The 27,509-nt window shown below is 31.9% G+C and overlaps 1 protein-coding gene across 2 annotated transcripts in view; it reads right to left on the reverse strand.

The window, feature by feature from the left end:
- LOC118195501 (complex I assembly factor ACAD9, mitochondrial-like) overlaps positions 1–27,509 on the reverse strand; it is a 150,875-nt gene that overhangs the window by 80,883 nt on the left and 42,483 nt on the right. For both annotated transcript variants that reach the window (XM_035366827.2, XM_035366826.2), the window contains exon 8: positions 18,685–18,826. In XM_035366827.2, the coding sequence (XP_035222718.1) occupies positions 18,685–18,826 (142 nt within the window). The remainder of the gene's footprint in view (positions 1–18,684; positions 18,827–27,509) is intronic.

Below are 27,509 nucleotides of genomic sequence, written 5' to 3' on the forward strand. Positions count from 1 at the left end.
AACTGATGGTAAACAAGGATGATGCATTCTTTTCTAAATTTGAAAATCGAAATTTGAAATGGAAAATGAGATAGTCAAGTAAAGGGATTGCTAAAATAGCTTTGTAATAACTAAACACAGAATCACAATGAGCAATATTTCACTAGACTTGCTTTCGAATGATGCGTTGCATTTTAAGCTCTACATCTAATTTTTTTTACACATTTGCCCCATGATCAAATAGACTCTCAAAACTCTTTTCTACATTTTTCTGCTTAGAAATGTTAAACTCTATTATTTCCTGGACTATATTATAAGCTTGAACAATATCAACAACTCATCCCTGAAGTTTAACTGCAATTCCTTCTAAATGAGATAGATAATGATTTGCTGTTATGAATGTTACAATGAAAGCAAATGAAATGATTGAATTCAGCAGAACCATAGGGTCTCACTTACATTACGCACTCCATTGATTATACACATAAGCATCTGGTTTGGTTGAGCAACACATCACGCTCTAGAGCTTCAAATATATCGAAAAAGCTTTGATAAAAATAATGGTACGCCTTATGCTGCATGGCCCTTCTTGTTTGACAAAGGTCAAATAATATATCGTCGACCTAAATCGTATGAGGAGACTGGATTATATGGGTTTAATGTAACCGAAAACGCAAATTTATTAGCCACCAAAATGTAAGGCATTATAAGGTACAAATAGACTTATATTTAAACTTAAGCATTTAATAATATTACACAGAAGAGTAAATATATTCACATTCAAAAGAAAATACTGAAAACACTTTAAAACGTATCGTATGCTAGATACGATTCATTTTACAATTTTTATCGCAATATAAGTAACAATATTTTTAATTTATAACAATAATTTGAATTTAAATAAAAATGGATTTCAGGTAATGCTTTATCTGCAAGATAAGAGTTATTAAGGACTGCTAAGCTACAGAACACAATTTTGAGCTTTTTATATTTTAGTCAATATCCTGAGGGATTTAAGATTTTTCTCTTAGCAATCTTCTTTAAACGATTTATTGAAATTTGTTATTTGAATATAAAATTTAATTATTTTATCTGCATTATTCAACTATTTTATCTTTGTGAAATTTGAATGCATTAAATACAGTGAGTCGTTTTTAAAACGGCAGTCTTTAATGTAGATAGTTTTGATCTGGTAAGTAAATAGTCGCTGTTCTCAGAAATACCGATCACTTTTACAGATGGACTTCGAAGGAAAATGGTCACCATAAGAAGATTCCTTGTATTTAATTTGTATTTAAAACAGAAAATCGAACGTGTACTTCCCCCTTGTTAAATAGTATTCATATCTTGGTATATATTTGGAAACAATAATAATACCTTACAGAAAGAAATTATTGACTTCTATTATTTGTTATTAATTTACTTTTATGTCATTGGGATTATCATTTAAGTATAAAATTATTTTTGAACTTTTATTTTAATTCTGAGTTTATTAGTTTATGGAATTCATAATTTATTCAATAACATTTATTATTTATTATTATCTAAAGTGTTATTTATTCAATAACACTTTAGATATACTCCGTCACATTTAAACTTTTTCATAAGCAATAAGTCAAATTACATATCGACTCGGTCTTTTAAATTGACGGAAGCAGCACTAGTTAACTTATTAACAGTTGATTCTTCAATGTAAAAAAGTTAGAAAGAGGGCTTTGTACTTTTTCTTCTGCCACTAAATCAATGATTCTCACATTTCTTAGAATTTTTAATAGAGCCCAAAAGATTAAACAATTCAATTCATGGATAAAGGAGCAAGGAATATGTCACAGCATACGGATAAGTTGTAAAAGACATTTTCCTTTTACAGCTCTGTAAAATCAGTGAAGTTGAAACATTATTAGCAAATTTTAATCTAGTCATTCCTTTGTGATTAATGTTGCTCTTTGAAGAAAAACTTCAAATAAGAATTAAAATAACTGCCCCCTCATTAATATCATACATTCAAGAAATAATTTTTATTGCGCAACTTGGAAGCATTAACTAACTATATGATAATATCTCTGAATAGTATAGTTAAATAAAATTAAGATTATTGCAAATTAAACTAATGTTTCGAGTACTATTTATAACTGCAGGTAATTAATAATTGAACACGTTTACGAATTACTAAAATTTGCAGTTTAGATAAATACATTTAAATACACAATAGCACATACTGCATGAATTTTGAATGGCATAAAAATTATTTTATTTATTATAACTACACCTATTATTATAATAGTCAGAATTATATAATATATAATTATATAATAGTCAGAATTTTCAAATGAGAGAAAAAAGTTGCTTTCCTTTTTTCTATGACAGAAATGCTTCCGGTAGAGTTCACTTCGTTAGAAAATGTTTAAGTTTTTGAAGAAAAGAAACTCACAATTTTTTTAGACTTTTTTCTAAATTATGCTTTCTTTTTTTAGGGAATCTCATATTAAGTGATTTATATTAACTAAACACAAGTTAAAGCATTATTGCTAGTAACACAACACACAGCAAAATTTGTAGGAAAAACGTAGTAACTTTCAAAGACATTAGATTTGATCTGTTATTTTTCACTTTCTCATGATCAAATTGACTGGATCCCTCATGGTTTATCTCTAAGGGCTAACTTCACCTCTTACAGTGATTTCCACAATTTAGTAAAATGTCTCAATTCTGTTCGTCAACCTGATTTGTTCTTAAACAAAAGAATAGAGCAAAGAGTATGTGCCTGTGTTTTATGTTATTTTTAGATGTTTACTTTTTTGCTTAAAAAGCAATAGAAAATTAAATGCAGTTTTAAGAATTTTTCGAAAATTGATGATCTACTTTATAGAATTTAAAATTGAATAACTACCATTTTAAAATTTTACGCCATGAATCTAAACTATTATATGATGTAAATGAACCAGAAGAAAATGAACAATATTTTCTCATTCCCTTCCGAGGACAAAGGTATAATATTAATATTAAATATTTTTTGTTATTTTTCTGTTTTGCATTATGATTAAAATGCATTTGCTTTTGATAAATATATTAGAACTATAGTGTAGATCGGCGTTTCTTAAACTGTGTGTCGCAACCCCCAAGCGGGTCGCGGAACCTGCAGTAAGGAGTCGCCAAAAGGTTCAGCAATTTTGATAGTAACTTGTTATAATAATGTTAGAATTACCAAATATTTTTACACAATGTGTCTGAAAATAGATAAAGATAAGACAATACAGACAAAAAAAAAAGGAAAATGTTTCGACATCTTCTTTTTATAATAGAAACGTTCATTTTACTTGTTTTGCACGTGACGGTGTCATTTCGTATGTTACTTATTTAACCTTTGAATGGCTGTTCTATGTCTTAAAATTAGAAATTAAACTTAATGACCTAAAACTACAATAGTATATTACAGTACGAGTGAAAAAATTGACAGTTTCACACACGCGTGTGTCGGATTTGTGCATATTTTCGTCCTGGGAATCGCGAAAAAATCTCCTGAGATAAAAAGGGTCGCAACTGAAAAAAGTTTAAGAAACCTTGGTGTAGACCAGGGGTCGGCAACCTTTTTTTGGCCGCGGGTCAAAATCAACCAAAATGCGAGTATTAAAGAGACGTTTGGGTCAAAGATATTTTCGTATTAAAACAGCATTTTAGTAAATAATAAGATATATTTTATTAAGAAAATAATTACAAACATAGTTGAATAAACTTTATTTATAAACTTTCTCTACGATATCAATGGCTCCTCTGAAGTTGAACTTGTGACGTCAATTTAGTCAAGTCTGGTTTATAGTTAGTCGTTTTAAGTCGAACACAAGCATCTGAATTTTCAATAGTTAACCTGCTCCTGTTTTTGCTTAAAATAAATTTCACTTGTGAAAATATTTGCTCACATTTATAGGTGAACCCAAATGTGGACAAAATGGCAAAGCCAATTTATTTTAATGATGAAAACCTCGTAGGAAGTGATGCCCAACATGTTGATATCACGAGAAAATGATTATCTTCTGTATTTTCCAAATCATTCCACAATTTCTTGAATTTATCCGTCCATAATGTTGAACTTTTGAAATCAATCATTTCTAAACTAAAATTGTCAATTCTTAGATATTCAAAATACTGCAAATTTATAATATTTTCTTCTCTTTCATTGGGCTTTATTATAAATGTAAACATTTCTCCATGTTTCTTAAGACTTTGAAAGCGACTTTCATATTCACTTTTAATGACCGAAATCAAAGTTTCGAACATATTTAGATTGCGTTCATTGATATTTTCTTTTTCATGTTCCCTTTTTAACAACGGAAAGAAATTAAATTTTTTAGTTTTTATGTCAGTTTCAAATACAGTCAAAAGTCGTTAATCCGGACTCGTCGGGACTTCGCCGATTCCGGATTATGGATCATCAGTTTAAATCTCGTAAGATGGCATGCAGAAATTCTAAAATTAAAAATATGAAACCGTAATTTATGAAATAAAGAACAATTATGATCTAAAGGGTACCAAAATTTCCAAAAAGAAAAGAGCTTAATATTTATTTGTTTACTTTATTAAACATTTCTTTCAATGTAAGTTGTTTAAGTTTTGCTTCGTTTCATGTGATAATACTTTCTCTTTAATTCTATTAAACAGACATAATTTCTTGTTCAGTTACAAAGTTCCGCTGTTCAAGTCCTATAATTACTGTGTCGAGAACACCGACTAATTTGTCAATCGAAATTTTTTCGTTTTCAATAACCTCTGTCACTTTCTTTGCTATCGGAAGCGAATTATAATGACGAGGAACTTGTTTTAAATCGTATCAAAGACGGAGCATATCGAGATGAAATACTACATTTGGAATTATAAGCCAAATAAAATAAAAACATCTGCGCTGAAGATAAGGATAGTGCTGACAGATCAACTTCCAATTTATTACACGCCCGCCGAGCAGCGTGAAATTGATAAACAGATTTCGGATTTCAAAACATACTTTCGCTTTAGATCCTTTACATATTAGCAAATATATATCGGAAATTCTGTTTGACATAATCGAAAGTTTAAGCTTACTTTTAAAAATTTGCTCTTACAGTCTGCAAAAAATAATAAGCCGGATCCAATTCGAAAATTAAGGAACAATGCAATCATCAACATTAACTGAAATAGATAATTAGATAATTTTAGCTTATACGTCCATTATACATAAAACGCGCACATGAAAATGTATTCTGCACTTGCGCACCCTCATATGCGCAGTCGTAAAAGGTCTTACGCGCATGCGTAAACGCGTATGCGCATGTGTCAACGCGGCGCATGCGCAGAAAGTTTTTAGTTTTGAGGTCCGGATTATAGATCATTCCGAATTATGGGTGTCCGAATTAACGACTTTTGACTGTAATATCAATTTTGAAGTAAAACTCTTCCATTCCTCATACATTTTCAAAATTGTGTGGTTATTTTCTTGGAGTCATACGTTGAAATCTTTATAATGGTTCATTATGTCTGTTAAGAACAAAAGTCTTAAAAACCATTGTTTATCATTGAGTTCGAGATCATTTTCACCGATTTTGTGAAGAAATATTTGTATATCATCAAAACACTCTACAAATCTATTGAGAACTTTGCCCCGACTTAACCATCGTATTTCAGAATGTAATAACAAATCTCCATATTTCGATTCAATTTCCTCCAAAAAAGCTTTAAAGCGTCTGTGTATTCATGCTGATCGCGCTATTATCATGTTTACGATCTTAACAACTTTTTCCATTACATCCTTAAGTTGTCGTGTAGATGCCTTTGCAAATAAATTTTCTTCATGTATGATACAATGAAACGATAAAAGTGAACAGCCAAGTTCATTTTCCATTAGTTTTACAAATCCAACAGTTTTTCCTCTCATACTTGAAGCACCGCCAGTTGTTATGGAAAACAATTTACTTTTTAAATCCAATACTTGCCCATTTTTGAAATTTGTAAACTCTTGTACTTGACGAAAAATATCAGTGCCTTTGGTGGTGTCATTCATTGAAGTAAGAACGCATAGTTCTTCATTGACATTCAAGCTGTTTATTGATGCAAATCTTATAATCATTGCAAGCCTACCAATACTATTTATGTCAGTACTTTCATCAACTGCTATGCTAATTATGCCACAAGATAACAAATCATTTTTGACCTGTTCATCAATATTCTTGGCCATATCTTCAACGCGACGCTGGACTGTTCTAGCTGACAATGGCATTTCTTTGATTCTCTCAATTATTTGTTTTTTATTTGCAAAGTCATTAAATAAGTGTTCGGAACAATTTATGAATGCATTTTTCAAAAACTCACCATCTGTAAATGGTTTTCCCGTTGGTACCAATGCTAAGAGCTGCAACAAAGCTGGCAGACGTAGCGTGATTGTTGCTCGTAACAAAACTCTTTTAAGAATTTATTTTGTTTTCCCAAATTTAATACATGTTTATCAATGTATTCAGATTTATCTTCATTTGCCATTTCACTCACATTTTTATGCTTTGAAGAAAAGTGTCATTCAATATTATAAGTCCTGGCGGTAATTATCCTGTACATAAAGTACATATCAATTTGTCACAATTTTCAATACACCCATATTTTTCTGTCCACACATCTTGAAATAATCTCTTTTTTGCTTTTTGTTTGTTCACGGTAATTTTTTTAAATAATAATATTTATTTCACTAGGTAAATATTATTGTGCTACTATACTTCACGTGCTATAACTATGACTGACATACAACTGAGATAACGACGCGCGCATCCAGGAATGGTACAATTTGTTCAGACAATGTTGCTGCATTCCGCATACTATCGGCTGATTCCACATCCAGTCAGGCGGGGGTGGGGCTTTAACTGATATTTTTATATGTTATACTGGATTCAAATTTGGTACGTTCATAACTTTGCGACAAAAATTTTTTGGGAAAAAGAAAAAAATGTTTGTATATCTTATACTTTATTTTCGGAACTAAAGTGGGTCACTCGAAATTACCAAATGGGTCACAGGTTGACGACCTCTGGTGTAGACCATTGATTTTTGTAAAATAAAGCAAATGCCAATAAAATTCTTTCCATTGGAAAGGGATGTTGTTGATTCGTGGTTTCGGCTTGATGTCGACGATGTACATGATCTTACAATTACATCAAATTTTTATCATTATAATTAGTATTTCATATATGCTTCCTACTGTTTGTTTACATCAACACGTAAAAGCATACAAAGGTTATCTGTCCCCATAGACATGCCTAGGGAAGGGATGCCATCCCATTTGTGGAGGACTTTCTAAGGGAAACTGGTTTATACATAAGGAAAGTCATAAAAGCTCGTTCAGCTTGTTCTCTGATATTCTAACCCATGTCGCATCATTGTTCAGCAACCTTATAAATTTTGCCCACTAATGGGCAATGTACTTTTTTCATTCTATTAAATTCTCTTATTTTATACTTCCTTTTAATCAGTAATTATCTGGTTATTTGTCCCTAACATAGACACACACAAAATAAATAAATAAATAAATAAATCTGAAAGCTTTCATATTTTATATTACGCCCAAAGAGACCTTTTTTTAACGTTTTCTTTGTTAGCTTTATTTATTAAATATCACGTTCTTTGCACTTAAGCCATTAAATTCAACTCAATAGCTGTATCACAAAATAAATTTAAAAGAGCTATCTTTAGAATTACCGACACACAGTCTCGCACGCTGGAGAATTTTTTTTTTTACAGTGTTGCCATTGCTTGCTTTGAAATCGTTGAGTTTGCTAATCAAGAATTCGTTCAAGATTTACAAAATAAGAAATAGATAATAAAACATATTTCAAATTCAAATTTGGGCTTCCAGTGGAGGACTATGTTATTCAAAATTTGATGCCTCTAACTACCACTGTTCTTTCACAGTTCGAGAAACATACATATATTCAAGCAGATTCTTCATTATTTAATTTCTTTAAATATAATGCTGGGCTTTAATATTTGGTGGCAACAATTTGAAAAGTGATACGACGTTTATAGTGAACCAACTCAAAATGACAAAACTATTTTAGCCCAAAATTAATAGCCCTTCTGGGCAAATTGCCCCCTTGGGCTAATAATAAAATAAAATAAAATACTTGGCAGTTGAATGAACTACCTGTGTATTTAACAACTAGCCTATTAAGTAATTTTAAATAACAAGAAGTTAAATTGCTAGATGACTAAGAACATAAAATTCATTGCATTGAAAGCATCCAAGTTGACTTGCTCTCTATATTATTCCAAAAAAAAGTATATTAATATTTTTTTATATTTATTGACTTAACTGAAATTCGATATTAATGTAAAAAACAGTCACTCAAACTTATTTTAATGCGTTTCTCTTTTATATTCTTTGCAATTTTTAGATAATAAGTAGTAAATCTTAAAATTAAATACCCCAAGTTAATTTTTTCTTCTCTTTTCTTTCTTTCTTTTTTTTTTTCTTTTTTTTAACTTATTTTCTTTTAAACATTATGCTTTTAGATGCTTAGTCCAAAATGAAAGAGCCTTTTTCTTCTTAAGTGACATTAAGCTTGATAGCTAGAGGGAAGGTGGGACCGGCTACGGAGGACTATTCAAAGCTGTAAAAGAAAAGCTTTACGACTTGAAAGTGTCACATAACCTTCTAAATATTCCCCCCCCCATTTGCTTGCTGAGGAAGGATGGCTTTTCCTGTTCTTACTAAATGGAAAATCATAGACTTTCCTTTCAGCCTTTGTTAATCACATAAATTTTTTGGGAAGCTGGAAAGCAATATTTTAAAAACTAAGTCTTATCTATTGAAAATTACTTAGCTTTTCTTTTTTTTTCAGCATAGGTAGTAGTGAAGCGGCAGGGTGCCTGGGCGCCCAGGGTACCCTCCCTGACTACGTGCCTGTATAGCCACCAAATTTTGAACACATGAAGTCCTTTACTCGAACATGTGTCTTTCAAAGTCCAAATTTTAAATCTTGAATTTGTTTTCCATTTGCTTCATAGTGTTAAACAAAAGAAACAGGACAGTTTCCATGATCCATTCCCTCAAATTTAATGAACAGACTCAGTGTTTTAAAAGCATTGTGTTGCCACCATCCAAAATAAGAAATCTTATCTTCCACATGCATTGCCCTTCAGCACAGCAAAAAAATTTTTTCTCAAATTTGTCTGTTATTAATTAACACACTAGGTGATTTAAAAGCAACAAATACAGTTCTTCATCTCTTCTAATTATTAACTATTAGCTGGACCTGTGAAGCTAAAATCATTATATATTTTTCCTCCTTTTCAATAACTGTTTCAGGCTGTTGGCCACACAAGCAGCTAGTGATTTAAAATAGCTTTCATTTAAAAATAAATAACAGGGAGGCAACTACTTACTCTAATAGTGTTTATGGTAGTTGAAAATCAAAATATAATTTGCTTATAATAACGAACTTCAAGTATGTAATGATGGACCTTGTCACAGTCGTAATGATGAACTGTAAAAGACTACATAATTCTGTTTTGAGTAGGGATTGTAGATATGTGTTTAAATGAACTGCAAAAATCTTCACACATGACCACAATAAACTCATGGAAATTTTTTATTTTCTCCTTATTATAAAAGTCATTTTAAGTAATATTCAAATAAATCAATATGGTAAAAATATTAAATTTTCCAAACTTTAAATGCAGAGACACATATAAAAATGAAATCAATGGCATGATGAAATCACAGAAACTAAAGCTTTCTTCAGATTGTATGCTAGAAGAATCATTGGTTTCTTATTTTGCAGTGCTATGTAAATTTTTTACATGCAGATACAAATACACTCCAAAAGTCAAAGTTATACAAAGTTTTAAAATAAAACTAGCATTTTACATAACTGTAGCAACATTTAAATGAAATAACACCATTTCATTTCTCAAATACCTAGATGTTAATCTGGAAATCCTTCCAATTACATCTAGACGTTGATTTAGAAAGAAGAGAATGGCTAAGCTCATTCTGCTTCGAACAAAGAAATAATATGTTGCACCAAACAGGCTTTGTGTGATAAGTTAACCTCTTTCTAATATTAAATTTCAAGAAAAGAATGAAAATGGACACAGTTGCTTCCAAGAAAAATACTGGAAGTACAAATAAGTGTTCGCTATCTGAAACAAAAATGGCACCACCAGCAAGTTATGGTTAAAACTGTCTGATGTCGAACACCAAATCATATGGTTGGACATGTACTAACAACATAACCTTGAAATCTTAGCGATTTTGTATTGTCATATATTTTTTATGTACGAAAATGTTGGAGTTTTGAAATGAATGAACATCATTTGCAGGAATTTTTTATTTAAAACTTCATGCTGAGGTGCATTGACTGCTTGTAGAAGCATATGGTGAGGCTGCCTTAAGTGAGAGAAGTTGTCGAGAGTGATTTCAAAACTTTAAGAAAGATGAATTTGATATTAAAGATAAAGCATGAAGCAAAAGTATACAAAGACGTGGAATTGGAAGCATTATTGGATGAAGATTCATGTCAAATGCAAGTAGAAGTAGCATTTACATTACAAGGTGACTCAACAAGCAATTTCACATAATTTAAAATCACTGGCAATTATTCAAAAGGAAGGAAATTGGGTTCCATATGAACTGAAGCTAAGACATGTTTAACATCGATTTTTTACATGTGAAATGTAGCTGGCCAAGCATAAACAGAAGTTTTTTTGGGGTATCGTATAGTTACTGGTGATAAAAAATGGATCCACTATGATACCTCATAGAAGAAATAATGAGGACTACCTGGCCGTGCTTCAACATCAACAGCTAAGTTGAATACTCACAGAAAAAAGAATCCTGTTGTGTATACAGTAAGATCAACTTGATGTCATGTATTATGAATTACTCAAATGGAACGAAACCATTTCTGGGATTCTCTACTGAATACAGCTAATGAGACTGAGCAAAGCACTCTAGGACAAATGCACTAGCTACTACTCCAGACATGACAAAATTAATTCTCCTAATGCTCATTCACATATTGCGGCACTGATTAAAACTTACTTGGAAACACTCAAACGAGAAGTTTCCCTCTCCCACTGTATTATACAGACATTGCTTCTTCTGATTATTACTTATTTTGATTATGATGCATGGTCTGTTTGAGCAGAGCAAAAGTCAATATTTTTCGGGTAGTTTATATTTTTTGGTACCCTTTGGATTATCGCTAAGTTGTTTCATTTATTGTCAAGTTGTTGTCTTATTTATGGTAACCTGAATATTTTACAGTGTATGTTTTGGAAGCTCTCTCATGACATGACTGGTTGTGCTGAATGGTGATTGTGCTGAATTTGATTAAAACGGGAGAATGTTTCTCAGGGCTTATTTCTGCTTTGAATGTCAGTTAGGAAGTACATTGCTTATTTTGCGCTTTACCCCATAAAATGGCTACCGGTGGTAGATTTAACCTAAAGATTCTGCCTGAATTGAAAAGAAAGCATTGATTAACTGGCATGCAAATGAAGGTTTAATCATAATTCAACAGAATATATTACCTGGAACAACGATCATATTCGATTGTTGGAAGTCATATGATTGTCTTTCTCATAATGGTTTTCTTCACCTCTCAGTAAATTATGCAGTGACATTTAAATTTAAGAATTTGGAAACTGGAGCTTATATCAACACTACTGAAAGTAAATGGGGGTGTAATAAAAAGGGATTTTTGAAAGAAATGCCACCGACAGCTTTCACTATGGATATTTTTTATTCTTACTTTTGTGAATTTATGTGGTGATGGCAGTATAAAGATTTTGGTTCAGATAATTTTAAGCAGTTTTTGAATGCTGTTAAGGAATTCTATGCACCACACACCAACAACAAAGAAATGTCTAAATAAGGTAAGTTGATATTTCCTTTTTGTACTGCTTTTCTACATTCTTCCGACACGATATCCATATGCTGCCAGAAAGATGAGAAAAAGTAGTGGCTAGTAATGGACAATACTTGTACCATTCTTTCATAATAAATGGCTAGTTTTTGATAAAAAAAAAGCAGATATTTATTTGTACTCCCGATGGCTAATCTTGTAATAATATACGGTATTCATTTGCATATTCCCCTCCTTTTTTCTACTAATTTTACTGCTTGAAAAACAGGAGGGGGACAATATGCTGCATATACTATTTCTGAAGTGACTACTTAAATGATATAGAGGCTGTTGACACATTTTTTAGACGACTTTGCTTTGCTATTAAAAAAATCCATTTCTTGGAAATATTTTTTTAACTGCAACTGTATTATTGAAAGTATAAATTATCGTCTACTACTTGATGGTTTTGTTTTCAAGCAAAATAGCACTTCTAAAGAAGCTATGAATGAAAGGCTATGATTGTGCTCTTTCTTTAAAGAAAGAAAAAAAAAAAAAAAAAAAAAAACTGTATCTGATTATTAAAAATTGCTGTAAAAACCTGGTTTTTCAACATATAAGACTATATGTAATACTATATGTAATACTGTCAACACGAAATGAAAAAGCACCAGAGTTTGGCTTTGAGGGGAAAAATTGTTCCAAAAAAATGGAATGTTTCAAATATTGCAAAGGTAAGATTCTTAATGTTAAAATAAAATCTGCCAAGTCAAAGGAGAGTTGCATTAAAATGCTCAATGTCAGCTAGAAACAAAGTAAATGCATATATGAATCTCAAAAAGGCGAAAAAACAAAATGTGCATCATCTTTCTCCATGACATACCACTGAACGCCGAACATGCTGCATAATTCTTTATGAGAAACATTTATCCGGACAAAAATCGAAAAATGTTGCCACATTTGATGAATCTTGTATATTTAGATGAAGAAGAAATCTATTTATTATCATAAAAGAGGAGGAAAAAAATCTATCTAAAAAAGGAATTTATGATCGTTGCCAGTTTTTTACGTAACAACACATTAAAAATAAAGAGAGTGGACAGAAATGCTAAGATCAATTCCGCATATTATCAGGAACATATTTTATACCCAATTTTCAAATATGAAATACTTCCTGATTACCCACAGTGCCATCAATTTATAGAACTGCATCATAACAAAGCATGCAGCCACACGTCATAATCCACTGTTAATTTCCTGGAAAAAAATGAAACAAGAAATAGCTATCAAGGTCATAACCCTTCACTCATATCCCTACTAAACTGCCTGATAAATACCTCATGGATTTTGGACTTTTAAAAAAGTGGATTGTCCAAACATTGGCTTACAACACTCCTTGGACTTTGGAAAGCTGTTTAAGAGGAATGGTATAAAATACATTTCTGAGACTACAAAAGGCATTGTCTTGGAAATTAGGTGTAGAAAGATAGTGAAGAATAAGTGTTATCAAATGTAACATTTAAAATACAAAAATTTTAGGTAAAATATTTCTGTAAATACAATGGAAATAGTCTAAAAAATGTACGAACTGCCTCTGTAAAAACAGTATATTAAAAATATATATGAAAACACACTAATATTAGTATACAGTAATCCGGACAGTAATCTTTAATCAGTATCAGTAATCTTTAATCCGGACTTGTCGGGACTTCGGCGATTCCGGAATATCGGTTTTTCCGGATTATAGATCATCAGTTTAAATCTGGTAAGATGGCATGCAGAAATTGTAAAATTAAAAATATGAAACCGTAATTTATGAAATAAAGAGCAATTATCATCTAAAGGGTATCAAAATTTACAAAAAAAAAAAAGCTTAATATTTATTTGTTTACTTTGTTAAACATTTCTTTCAACGCGCGCATGCATAAAGCATACATTATGCATAGTCGAAATTAGAAAATTGCATGCCAGAAAACTATTTGATGTGTATTTGTAACATTTATAATAACGACAAATTTGATTTAAATCATATCAAAGACGGAGCACATCGAGATGAAATACTATATATAATAAGGAATTATAAGCCGAATAAAATAAACACATCTTCCCGGAAGATAAGGATAGTTCTGACAGATCAACTTCCAATTCATTGTGCGCTGCAACATCCCCCCCCCCCCCGCAGAGCAGTGTGAAATTGATAAACAGATTTCGACTTCAGAATGGTTAGAGAAACAAAGGATATGCCTTTATCCATTTTTTGCAGCAATTCCTCTTTTTGTTTGATGGACATTGAAATATGCTTTCGCTTTGCAGATCTCTTGGCAGCTCCAGAATCAGAAATTCTTTTCGACATAATCGAAAGTTCAAGCTTACTTTTATAAAATTGCTCTAAAAGTCTGCAAAAAATAATAAGCCGGTTCCAATTCCAAGATTAAGGAACAACGCAATCTGCGACATTAACTGAAATAGATAATTAGATAATTTCAGCTTAGCTTATACCGGCCGTTATACATTAAATGCGCATGCGTATTATACGCAAGCGTAAAGGTATTATGCGCATGTGTTAACACATTATGCGTCTTGGAAAATATGACCTATTGTAACCCTTTTTCTGCATCATCTCTCCTCCTTGAAATATGTGGTTTTCCCCATGTGTAACGTGTATACGAGCCAGTTTCCCTTAAAAAGTCCTCCACGAAGGCACCCCTCCCTTAAGGCAGATAGCCCTCCCTAATAGTGCTTTGCCGTAATCTAATAAACCAAACCAAACCTCCTTGAAATATTTTCAACTTTTACATAAGGTTTAGTTCTTATTTTAAAGGGATATAGTAGTTATTTTTACTTCGTTTTTCACTGCCACTGTTTGTATTAAGAATGGACTGTTCCAGCCTAATTAAGATGCAAAAACGAAACTTGATGTTACGTCATCTGGAAAGCTGAGTTGTGCCGATAGCTGATTGATTGCCGTGAGATGACGTCATGTTTACTTCAGGTATAAGTATCTCGCGTCGCTCTGGCTTATTCTTTCTGGTTCCTGTTTTATTGCCCTGTGGTGTGCCGTTTCCAGCCCCCATTGCAATGCGTGCAGTCCAGTGATAAGTGCCGTGGTTCCAGTCCGAAAGATGACTTTTTCTGGATCTTGAAAAGCGGCAACAATGTGAGCGACTGCCGTGGGCGGCATCTTCAACACAAGTGTTTTTCCAAGCTGTGATTTCTCGTGTGTAACTACAGTGAGCGGCTTTTTGCCGGTTTAAGTGCTCTCAAGGATTTAGTTTAATTTTTCAGGTGCCTTCTTGACCACAAAGCATGAACTTATTGATAGTGAAGCGAATTTCATAACAGTGTAGTTTCTGTTTAGTGATATGTTTTTCGCGTATTGAATGCCAGTATTTAGAGATCGGGTAAAATATTTACCGTGTCTTTAAATAGTCTAACATTCTTTAAAGGAAAAACCTGTGGGGTTAATGGATGCTTTGCCAATTTTGGCGCCAAACGTAGCCAAATGGATGATTTCTCGTCAAATGTGGCAACCCCGCCTTCCCTTGCCATTTTATGGCCACCCTAAAACTGCTTTCGGGGAAGCCATCTTACCGCGCCTGTACATTTCGTAACACTGGCCCCTCCCAAGAACTGCACGTCCCGGGCAGTACAACCCTTGGTCAGAAGCATAATTCGATACAAACAAAAGGTTCTAAACAAACAAATAACATAACTAAAGAAGCAAATATTTACACTATATACAAGTTATATACACAAATTAAACACATAACAAATTTAAATTTAAAGTTCTGAATGAATTTCAGTCTCAGTCTATTCACTAAAATATACCCGGGTCAAATACTTTTCCACTGCAGTTTTCAGATATATTTATGTTTTGCATATCACAGTTTGGAGATTCAGTTCTTTCAAGGTTTTCATCCACAGGAAAATCTAAAACAGTTCGTACACCACTCTGTAGATCACTCGCAGCATGCGTATTGTTCACCTCGGTATCATTAGCAGATGGTACATGCTTATTTACCTATATTTCCTGAAAACCAGTTCCGATGTTTGCACCACAATAATGAATAGAATCCGATCCTTTACAAGCAGAAGTATCCGGGTTTAGAATCAAGTCCTGGTCTGCAAAACCTGCACTATGAGGCACACACCCAGTCTGTGAAGTGTGTGAATTGTCTTGCAATACTGGAGCGCACTGCTTAAGTTGCACTTCAGCATCTTCCATCTCTGCATCACATGCACTTTCAGATGGTTCAACACTTACTGCCTGTGACTTCGTAAGTTCACTATCAGTTTTGACGAACTTAGCAGTCACATTTTCACTTTCTTCCCCTTCAGGCACTTGTGAATCAAAAGCTTCTTTCCCGTCTTGTATTTCTTCATGTTTTCAATCTCTGTCTTTAATCTCGTTAAATATTTCATCCTTCATTTCAGAATCTTTCTCAGCCACTCCATTAGCTACTTCCTTCATTTCTTCATCATTTGATTCTTCAGATGCCACTTGTCTCATTTCTACATCGTCTTTTATGCCTCCAGTTTCTTCTGTAAGCTCCACTTTCACCTGTTGGAGTTGCTTTCGCACGTTTTCTTGGCCGCCATTTATTTCTTCTCGTCGGGCTTTCTTCTCTTTCAGTCTAGCTTTGATCTCAGCTGTCATCTCTTTATATCCAGCTTTTATCTCATCACATCTGGCTTTTCATCTATTTCAGTCCGGATTTGATCTTAGCTGTCACCTCTTTATATCCAGCTTTCATTTCAGCCTTCATCTATTCATATCCGGCTTTTATCTTGGCTAAGAAGTCCATTAAAGTCTTCGTTTCCTTTGCAGGCGAGTCACTGGCATTCACTCACAAACCCCACTCCTGACGCCAATTGTTAAATTTTTTTTTTTTTTTTTTTTTCTGATAGCAGTTACTACATTATTTTCTTCCTTCACGTTCGTAAAGGGTTCGTAGATTTGGAGTGAATAACGACGACACTTGATGAAGTATTGAACATATTTTATTTACCAATATTAATCAGATAGGTTCAAAATCACTTTTACAGTCATTGAACTGTTATAAACACGCTGACACATTCAGTGACACTACCTTCACACTGTCAGGCAATAACGGTGGAGACAGCTCTGCGTGGTCATTCTCGGAACGCCACGTACTCTCCACGCTACAACTCGCGATGCACTCGACGATACACAAGAGTATAGCTCTCGACTCAGCATAGTCTAAGACAAAACTTGATGATGCACTAATTCGCGATACACTAAAAGACTCTCTCAATGCACTCGACGACCCACTCGGCTGTCAACTCAATCGACTCCGCACGGACTGACTAACTGTCTCGCCCTCTCGACAAGGCACTCTTTCTAACTGACTGCGGGCCAGCAGGTTTTATATAGTTTTTGACTTGTGTTCGAGAACATTCTGAGCTAAACCAGTTAGAATTCGTTCGAGAAGGTTCTCCATCCATCCATGGCATATCGCCAATTTTCGTGCTAAAGGTTGCCAAATGGACGATTTCTTGCGAATTGTGGCATCTCGGCTTTCCTTTGCAATATTATGGCAACCCTAAAACTGCTTTACAAGGAAGCTATCTTATTGTACCTATACATTTCGTAACAATACTATAAAGTTCCAATAAGCCACTGAAACACCAACAGGGATAAGCAGTTTTGTATTAAGATTTATTTTAATTTTGTATTTTATTAAGGAGTAACATTTTATACTAATTTTTACATTTTAGTATTGTAACTCACATCCAATAAGGAAAGGTGATAACATGCCTTAATACAGAGAGATAACTCTGTATAAGATACGATAACATAATATATGTTATCTTATCTTATATAAGATATATGTAAGAGATAACTTCTTAAGCTCAGCAGCTGGTTATAAATACATAAAATAGGTAGTTAAATACACTTAGTCATTACAGATATATATCGTAACTATTAAAAAACTTTTATTAGAAAAATATCCATTTAAAAAAGCACTATTAAAATCCACCTAAGAATATGTTAGAGTTTAAAATAACAGACAATTATGCGTTTCATTTATGATATTCAGTCAGAACAACTAAAAAGTCGTAAAAAAATTCACAAAATCTGCAAATCAAAATTTTATATAAAAATCAGATTTTAAAATCATCAGAATGTTGATAAATTGTTAAACTTAATGTCACATAATAAATATTCATTTCCCAAAAAGAAAAAAAGCTATTTTTGATGTAAATGTTATTAATTTATAAAATTTAAAATAAAATGTATGTTATAAATTTTTCATTCCCAACTTTTTTTTAAAGTGATTTAAGCTTTATGCCTAGAAACTTGAGTATCACATTACACTTTTTGTATTAGAAGTAGAAATTAATTCAAAAGATAAGCCATCAAATACATATTTGTATTTTTATTTACTGAATTTTATAACACAAAACATATATACTTCGTGTGTGATTCAATAAACCTAGGCTTACGCCTAGAAACTTTGAGTATCACACTTTTTTTAATTAGAAGTAGGAACTAATTCAGAGGATAAGCCATCAAATACATACTTGTCAATCAATTTCCAAAAAATATTCTCCTAAAATGTTGATTCTAGCACAAAATGGCAGTCCTTTGAAGAACCAAAAATCATTCCTAAAAAAATCTGAGGACCATATGAACTTACACAGACAAGTTCATTTCATGATTACAACAAACTTTAGAACTTACCTCTCCAAGAAAGATATGAATACCAAGTCTATAACATTCAGTTTTTGCACAGGGTTTATGAACTTTAAGAAGAGAGTAAAATGTTTTAATCATAGTATGAAAGAAGGAGAAAGAACATGAAAAGTACAAAAACTAACTTACTGTTAAATTAGGAGTCTTTCCAAACACAATGAATATGTCAGCTAATTCAGCATTTGTAACCCAACATTTTGAACCAGTCAAAATGAAATTTCCATTTGTATTCATTTTAGCTACAGTGGATATAGACAGTAAATCAGAACCACTGCAAGGTAAATTTTTTAAAAAATTATTATGTAATATATATTATACTTTTTTCAGAAAATGTTCTACATATTTAATGAAAATATAATCATCATTTTAAAATTTAAACTATAAAAACAAATGTTTAAAGAAATAATCTAGCTTCGAAAAATCAAATATTAAAAGAGGAGGGACTCTTTTTTTTTTTTGACATCCCTCTAAAATATATGTAATTGGCATACTGCCCCCCAAAAAATTAGATTTCCTGATGTCAAATTTATTATTTTCACAATCGTTGGTTGTAGTTGTATACTTCCAATTACAGAAGTGTTTTAAATGATGAAAATATTCATATTTTGGCAAAGTGAAATTTAAAAAAAAAGTTTTTGGACATATAAACAAAATCTAACTTTTAATACAATTTCCCAGTTCTTATATTTGTGAAAGTTTTACACTCGTTATTAAAAATAAAACAAGAAGTTTGACTCTTGTACAAGAAAAATTGACCAGGAGAATTAATTTCAAAATTTGCAAATTCTGATGTCATTTTTGAAGTTGGCTTGAGGAATTAGTTAATCAAGTTAGAATAACTTGAAATAAGTTCAAATGAAGTGCAGCAAAAAATGTGTGTAATTTAGGCTGTACAAAAAAGTCACACCTGTTGTGTCCATATCACAGAGATAGAAAGTAATTGTTTACTAATTTATTGTATGTGATTGTGTAATAATGGTAAGCTATGCTAAAAGCAATCATACAATAATATTACATATTAATTACAAGACACTGCTCTTTAATAGAGGATTCACTCAAATTACAAAAGGTTTGCTACTGTGCTTGGTTCTACATCTCCTGATCTTTGAATTTTCTGAGTCCTACTCCATGTTATACTAAACTGAAATAAGAAATATCATGAGAATAGAAAGACTCATTCTATGAATTAGTTTTATGAATAGCCAACTTCATGATGGCTGATTTGATCACAACTATTTAAAACCAAAATTTTATTTTATTTCCCAGTTAATTGAACTAGATTTTTATTGAAATCAGAGATAACGTTAAGACAAATTTTAACTTCAGAATAACTATAAGAATATTGTTATTTTAACTATAAGAATTTTCATTTCAAAAATAGTTTTTCTAATGCTACATCAAAACAAAAATAAAAATAAGCTAAAATCTTAATTATCCCAACTAATTAATTTATAGGTATACACAGATAACTTAAAATAAGTCATGTGACACAGCAATGAATTGCATGGCACTGTAACAATAGATTTTTCAGAAGTTTAGAAAAATGACATATAATGTACTATTTAAAAAAGGGTTTAATAAAAGCAATAAAATTTACTAGATTTTCAGTTTTTCTCCTAGAATATTTCTTTTTTGAAAGGTATGCTGATATTTTTTCAGATAGTGTGACAAATATTGCAAAGTTATTCTGTCACTAAATTCCAAAATAACTTATCTAAATTTTACAGGCTAACCACATGTCAATATGTTCCATTGCTGCATAGGGGCACTTTTGCTATTTTATTTTAATCTTCATTATCCTTACTGCAGAAAGTACATTTTGATCTGATAAAATATAATGTGGTACTTTTCCGTTTTGCCGGCGCAAGCGATAAAGTTGCCAATAATGGTACAACCGATGCCAAACGGAATATTCTCGCTGGTAACCTTTTATGCCTCATTTTCAAAACAAGTCGCAGCTTTTTCTTATCAGATTGATTGTTTCTTTCAATATTGGCATATAATTACATAGAATTTTTATCAGATAGTTCAGTTTTATGTCTAAGGCCATTTTCAGTAATTAAGTCAATTAGGATGCAATCACAGCGCATACCCGAAGCCGAAAATATAGAAAAGGTAAAGTCAAGGGTTAAATTCATCAATTCTAATGAGAATGCATTAGCGAAGTAAAGCACTGCAGTTTTACATAATTTCTGAGTAAGCTATTCGTACGCATTGAAATATTGCTTGCATTTAAACTTGTGTTCCAAATTAAGATTTAACTTGAAATTAATGTAGATAATTACTGAGAGCATTAGATTTTTGTAGAGTAGTTTACGTGAGATGAGATCGCTTGGGGTCACGTGATATGAACTGGCGAATCAGGATGTTGAACCATGAAAGCATAGTAAATTGTTAAATTAATGTCTTTTTACAAAATTTTAAGCGATATTAAAATGTTTATTCCTTTAAAAAAGAATTCTTAGAACTATAATTTTTTAAATATTTTTTATGTGTATACTGTATGTTGTCGCCAATAAAGTCTGCTTGGCGAGATTTGCGCCGGCAAAATGGAAAAGTACTTTTAATGTTTCACATTTTTAGCTTTTTTCCATCCACAATTCTAATTTTTATTTAGCTTAATCCCCTAAACACTAGAAATAATTTTATTGAGGCTCACTGCCGTTTTTCTTCATCAGAATCTTTTTGTTTTTAATATATTAAGGATGAGTTTTTTTCCCCCCAGCCATGAATTAATTAAGTTTTCCACTTCAAGCTGTCACAGTGAGATTTACTGCAAGAAAAACTATAAAACTATAAGTGCCTTCTGAAAGGTCATCAACTTTTCTATATCCGAGAAAATGTCAAAGACTATTTTCAAGTGATAATAGTTAATTTGCACATGGATAACTGACAGAAGATTAAATTTATAATAAACAAATTTTATTATAACAAATCTGAGACATTAAAATCTATTCAGATAGAAATAAATAAACTAATGTAAACGCAACGTATTAATTTTATTTAAAATGTATTTTCCCGATTGGCAACAACAGTTTTTTTTCAGAACAATAATATTTTTGAACTGTAAGTTTTTGAGCAGTAATGTTGACGGTAATGTTTCTAAATAAAGCAAGTATTTAACAATTAATGTTTGACGGAATGTGTTTTTAATAAAGGAACTAATTAAATGCTAACATTTCAGAAGTGGGATAAACTAGAATTATTATCTAGATTTAACAATGTATTGCCTTAACGTACGCTAAGCCTAAACTGAATGTGGAAACTCGCCAAAACTGAAAGTAGAAAGGTACGTGAATTTATAAACTGTTTATGTTATGTCTAAGTATTAAACGGAAAGAACTTAAGTATAATTATTGTATTATTATTTGAAAATTGAAGTCTAAGATGGCTTATTTGGCAAGAGGCAAAAAATGTAATTTAAAAGAACTTGCTTTGGAACTTGATGTAGATAACCCTTCTGATATTAAAATTGTAGGCTTAAGAGATATGATTTTGAATAGTAAGAATTATAACGAAGACTTTACTAAACAAATGCTAGATAGAATTATAAATGACCGTTTAGACAGGGAAAAGTTAGAAATTTTAGGAAAAGATAAGCAAAGAGCATTTGAAATGGAAATTATAGAAAAAGATAAGCAAAGAGCATTTGAAATGGAAATTATAGAAAAAGATAAGCAAAGAGCATTTGAACTTGAAAAATTGAAAATAGAAGCGGAAATCAGAAGTAGTAATGTAAATGATTCTGTTTCTTCTAATGTTAGTAGAAGTAATATTTGTGATATGAGTAAATTAATGCATAAGTATGATTTGAATGAAGGTGATATAAGTTTTTATTTAGTTTTATTTGAGAGACAGGCACGACGTATTGGGTTAGAAGAACAAAACTGGGTTTCTCAGCTGTTGGGTCTATTGCCTTATGAAATAACTCAATTAATTGCCCGTGAATCAGAAGAGAAAGCTAACGACTATAAGCACGTTAAACAACTGCTACTGAGAAAATTTAAGTTAAGTCCAGAACAGTTTCGGCAAAAGCTCGCTGATCATATTAAAACGTTGCGTAATACGTGGAAGAACTTCACGTTTGAATTAAAAAATTATTTTGAAGAGTGGCTTGGTGGATTAAATGTAACAGATTTTGACTCTTTAAAACAACTTATTATTACTGATCAATTAAAGAAGAGGGTCCCCGCTGCTATCCGAGACCATTTCATTGATGATTGGTCTAAATTCATTAATCCTGAAGAGTTGGCTGAAAAACTAGATGAATATGAAAATATTCGGGCAGGGATAAAAGTACTTCAAGTAGAAAATAAAACTTTTAGGCATAATTTTAAGCCCAAATCTGGTTCTAAATTTTATGAAGGATCCTACAATCAGTATTCAAGACAAAGAAATGTTAAAGATTCCATGCAGACAGATGGTAATTTCAAAGTGGATTTTAAAAACAGTTTTGATAATAAATACAATCTGAGAGATAAGTTTTATAAAACAGACGAAAGGAAAAGGGAATATAATTCTGGCATCCGCAATGAAAAGGGTGAGCCGAAATGCTTCAATTGTAATGATTATGGACATATAGCGACGGATTGTCCTCAACCTAAAAAAGAAATTATTTGCAGGAAATGTAATGAAAAGGGTCATACTTTAAAAAAGTGTACGTCTAAGAATCCAGACTTGACAAATGTTAAAAATAATTTATCCGTGAACCAGAATTCAGGTGTTTCACCAGCTGTATATTTAAAGTATGCTCACATCAATAATGAAGAAGAAATTACTGCAATCATACATACGGGTTCTAGTTCATGTTTATTGAAACAATCTGCAGCTAAGAGACTGAATCTTCTTATAAAACCTGATGTGGAGGAATTGTTTGGCTTTGGGAACCAGAATAAACCAGCCGCTAGAACATTGGGAAAAGTAACTGTTAACTTAGAGATTGATAATGTGGAAGGAAAGGACATTACAGTTCTAATTGTAGGAGATGAAACGCAACCATGCGACTTATTAGTTGGTCGAACATGGATTGATTTACCGCATATTGCATACGCCAAGATAGGTAATACCTTGCACATACGCAATGTTAATGACTGCCCATTTTCACAGTTGCAAAATGATAGCAACACTCCGCGAATTAAACTGAAGGCTTCCCAAGAAACTCAAATCAAAAGTAATACGGTTAATTTCGTGAAAGTTAAAACTGATGAAATAAATAACGGTTATGTTTTAAAAAGTGGATCGGAAGATGACTTGGGCTCATTATTGGAAGTAATACAGGGAGAAACAGTGATACCAGTCACTAACTACAACGATAAAAAGGCAGAAACTCTGGACAATGATGGAAAGTTTGAAAATACAAATACTGTAAAAGTCACTAATTCCAAAAGTAGAAAATCACTGAAAAGGAAAGGGACTTCAAAGAAAATCGTTAAACAGAATACAAGTGAAGAAAATAAGTATCCTAAAGAAGAAGCTAGAAGTGATGGCATCAATGATATTAAAGAATGTAAGTCTATTCAAGAAAAGCATTATAATCAAAAGCTTAAGAAATATAGTAATAAGTGTAAAATTACAGCACTTGAGAAAGAGTTTAATACAGGGAAAGAAAAAAGTTTACAAAAAGAAACTGTAATAGATAATTTTGCTGGTGAAGAAACAAAATTAAAGGGAAATAAGTTTTTTGAGAAACAAAACAAAAGACAACCGGAGAAAGATATTGCAAAAGGAAATAAACCTCGGGAAGATGTAAATCCATCTGCAAAGCAATCTAAGATAAATGAGGGAATAGACAAATCTCCTAAGAAAGTAATTACTGGTAAAAGAGAGCATCTAAAAAGGAAGAAGTTAAAGAAGAGAATTGAAGATATGCAGATGAAAATGAAAGCAAATTATGACAGGAAGAAAAGTAATTCTTTAACATTCGAATGAGGAGAAATAGTAGTTATGAGAAGAGTACCTAAATCAACTGGAGAATCAACCAAAACACAACAAAAGTATCGAGGACCTTTGGTAGTTACAGACGTTTTACCAAGTGATACCTATAGAGTGAATTAGAAGAGAAGGTGAAAGGACATTTCTTTAGTACGACAGCTCATGTGAGCCAATTAAAGTCATGGCAGTGTCAAGCTGAATCAGAAGAAGATGATGATGATGGTGATGACATTAGTGTTACTGAGGATAACGATAACAACATTCCGCATATTACTAAAACTAGGACACGGAAAAAGAATAGAAAACGACGGTGAATCTATATGACAGCTAAAGACTTTCGAACTATAAACATTCATATTACAGATTTAAATTTTTAAATATAAGTTCTTAATGTTCCGAGGTCGTAACTAAGTCAGGATGCCCGAATGTAAACGCAACGTATTAATTTTATTTAAAATGTATTTTCCCGATTGGCAACAACAGTTTTTTTTCAGAACGATAATATTTTTGAACTGTAAGTTTTTGAGCAGTAATGTTGACGGTAATGTTTCTGAATAAAGCAAATATTTAACAATTAATGTTTGACGGAATGTGTTTTTAATGAAGGAACTAATTAAATGCTAACACTAACATCATCATTATCCTTTATATTTATTAGATATGACAGTAAATGTATACCATTCTGTTCATTCATCAACTTATAATCTCCCAAAATCAACCTAAATAATCTCCCAAAAATTTAAACACAACCAAACATGTTTATTCTATCAACTTAAAAACATTTTACAACTGTTGCCACTTAAAGCAAAACTAAAAGGAAATTAATATTACACTGGTTGAATGTATATGAACTATGCTATACTTAACAATATTTATATTTAACCCTGCACTAGGCGCTTGGTCAACTGTTTACCTATTTTTTATAGGTGTACAGTCGACAACCATCACTCACACTCTTAATCTAGGGGTTAACTCACAATAAAAACTCAAAACTAAACTTTAAAATTTTATTATAAAAAATTCTAAGCAAACTTTCAATTGATAAAATAAATATTAGACAGACTAATTGCCATTCTTACTTCAAATGTATCATAAATAAAGGGTGCCTCAAAATTAATGTAGGATTTAACTTGTTCACCATATTCCCCCCCCCATTGGTTTGGCAATGCTGTCTGAAGCACATTAGTTATTAGTGAGTTAATCATGAAGGAATATCAGTATTCCAGTTAGTAGTCGGTTAATCATGATGGCGAAATACACAATGCAGAGTTGCATAACTACTGTAAAAAATATATTGAAAATATGGAGACTGATGTACTGGAATTATCCACACATTACATAGTATTTTTTGATGGAGAAACATGGTAAACAGACTGGTTCAAAAATTTAAACAAACAGGTTCAGTGATGGACAAAAAAAGAAATGGTCGTCTTTGTACTGGATGCTTGGCCAAAAGCACTGATGCTGCAAGTGCTAGTCAGTGAATTTTTGGAAATGTCACTTTCATCTGGATAGGTATGTAGACAAGTAGAACTGCCACATTTGACACATAGAAAATCCTGATATTGTTGAAGAAAAGCCCCAAATGAGTATATGTGTGACTTGTACTTTGGTGTGGTAGAATTATTCAGCTGGACTTCTTATGAAAAGTTTGGAAGTGCAGTAACTGTCAATGGTGTTATCATGAGATTATAACAGCATTTATGTGGCCTCAGTTTGAAGCCAAGGTTTCGTTGTTGATGAGATGTTCTTCCAACAGGATGGTGCCAAGTATCATGCAGTGTGTAAAACCATTTTGTTGTTAAAGATACATTTTATGGTAAATGATTTTATCGAACAGTGATCACAACTGCCCACCAAGGTCAAGTGACCTTACATAGTGTGACTTTTATATCTGGGGATTTGTAAAGTTTAAAGTTTATAGCACAGACCAACAATTCATGAACTTAACGAAGTCTGATTGTTATTATAACAACTGAGCCCCAGGTCTGCAAAAATGTGATTGCAAATTTTATTAAAAGACTGAATAAATGGCAGATGTGGAAGGCATTTGCCAGATTTTTTTTTTCCATTTCTGTATTATCTTTCGAACACCTCCTATATGCTGTTTTAATTTAGAAGGCCGTTCACCAAATCTATCACTCCCTTATGTAACAAACCTTAAAATTTTTGCAATGGTGCTAGAATAATTCCCAATGAGAAAGTAGATAATTATAAACACAAAGAGAAATACACACATAAAATATAGACCGTCTTAAATAGGAATCTGGCAAAGGATAAAATATATAGAAGCAAAAATTTTAAAAGTGCAAACATATCAATTTAATGATTTTGACTGAATTAAAATGACTGCATTATAAAAACACACTGAATAACAAAATTTTTTGATGCTGATAGATTCAAACATAATCTTAATAGTCTCATACAAATAATTAAATCTATAAACTGTTGGTACTTACATATCAGCACAGCCACCTCAGTGTAATCTGGCGATTTTTCACAGAAACAAAGTGATAATTACTCATTCAAAAAATATTTAATTGCATGTACATATATTACTATATACATATTTTACATTTTAATTAGCATTTTATTCCAAAAATCAATCAATAAGCCCACCTGCAAACAGTGTTTATTTCTTTTAGTACAATGAAAATTTCATGCTCATTGCTTTTAGAACAGATTCAAAGCAATTGTTTCTTTTACGATTTCTACTGTACAGCTAACTGCTGTATTCCTGTAAAAATTGTATCGCAATTTTGTCCAATGCAAGGAAATCTGATGAGCATATATTTAAAAAATCACCAAAGACAAAAAAAAAAAAAAGAAAAAAAAAAAAAAAAAGGGGGGGGGGAGTATTAAAAACCACTGGAGCTTGGAGTACAAGAAAAATAACGCATAACACAAATGGTGATGCTCGTTGACAAAACTGAAAAATTGTTATATGCACGAGTGTCTGAAGGCTGCCCAGATGGTATAGTGGTTAGGGAAGCCAACTATGATACCGAAGGGCCTGGGTTTCA

The sequence above is a fragment of the Stegodyphus dumicola genome, chromosome 1, assembly GCF_044657685.1.
Source record: "Stegodyphus dumicola isolate Sdum_Otavi_A_Nest chromosome 1, ASM4465768v1".
NCBI classification, from domain to species: Eukaryota; Metazoa; Arthropoda; class Arachnida; order Araneae; family Eresidae; genus Stegodyphus; species Stegodyphus dumicola.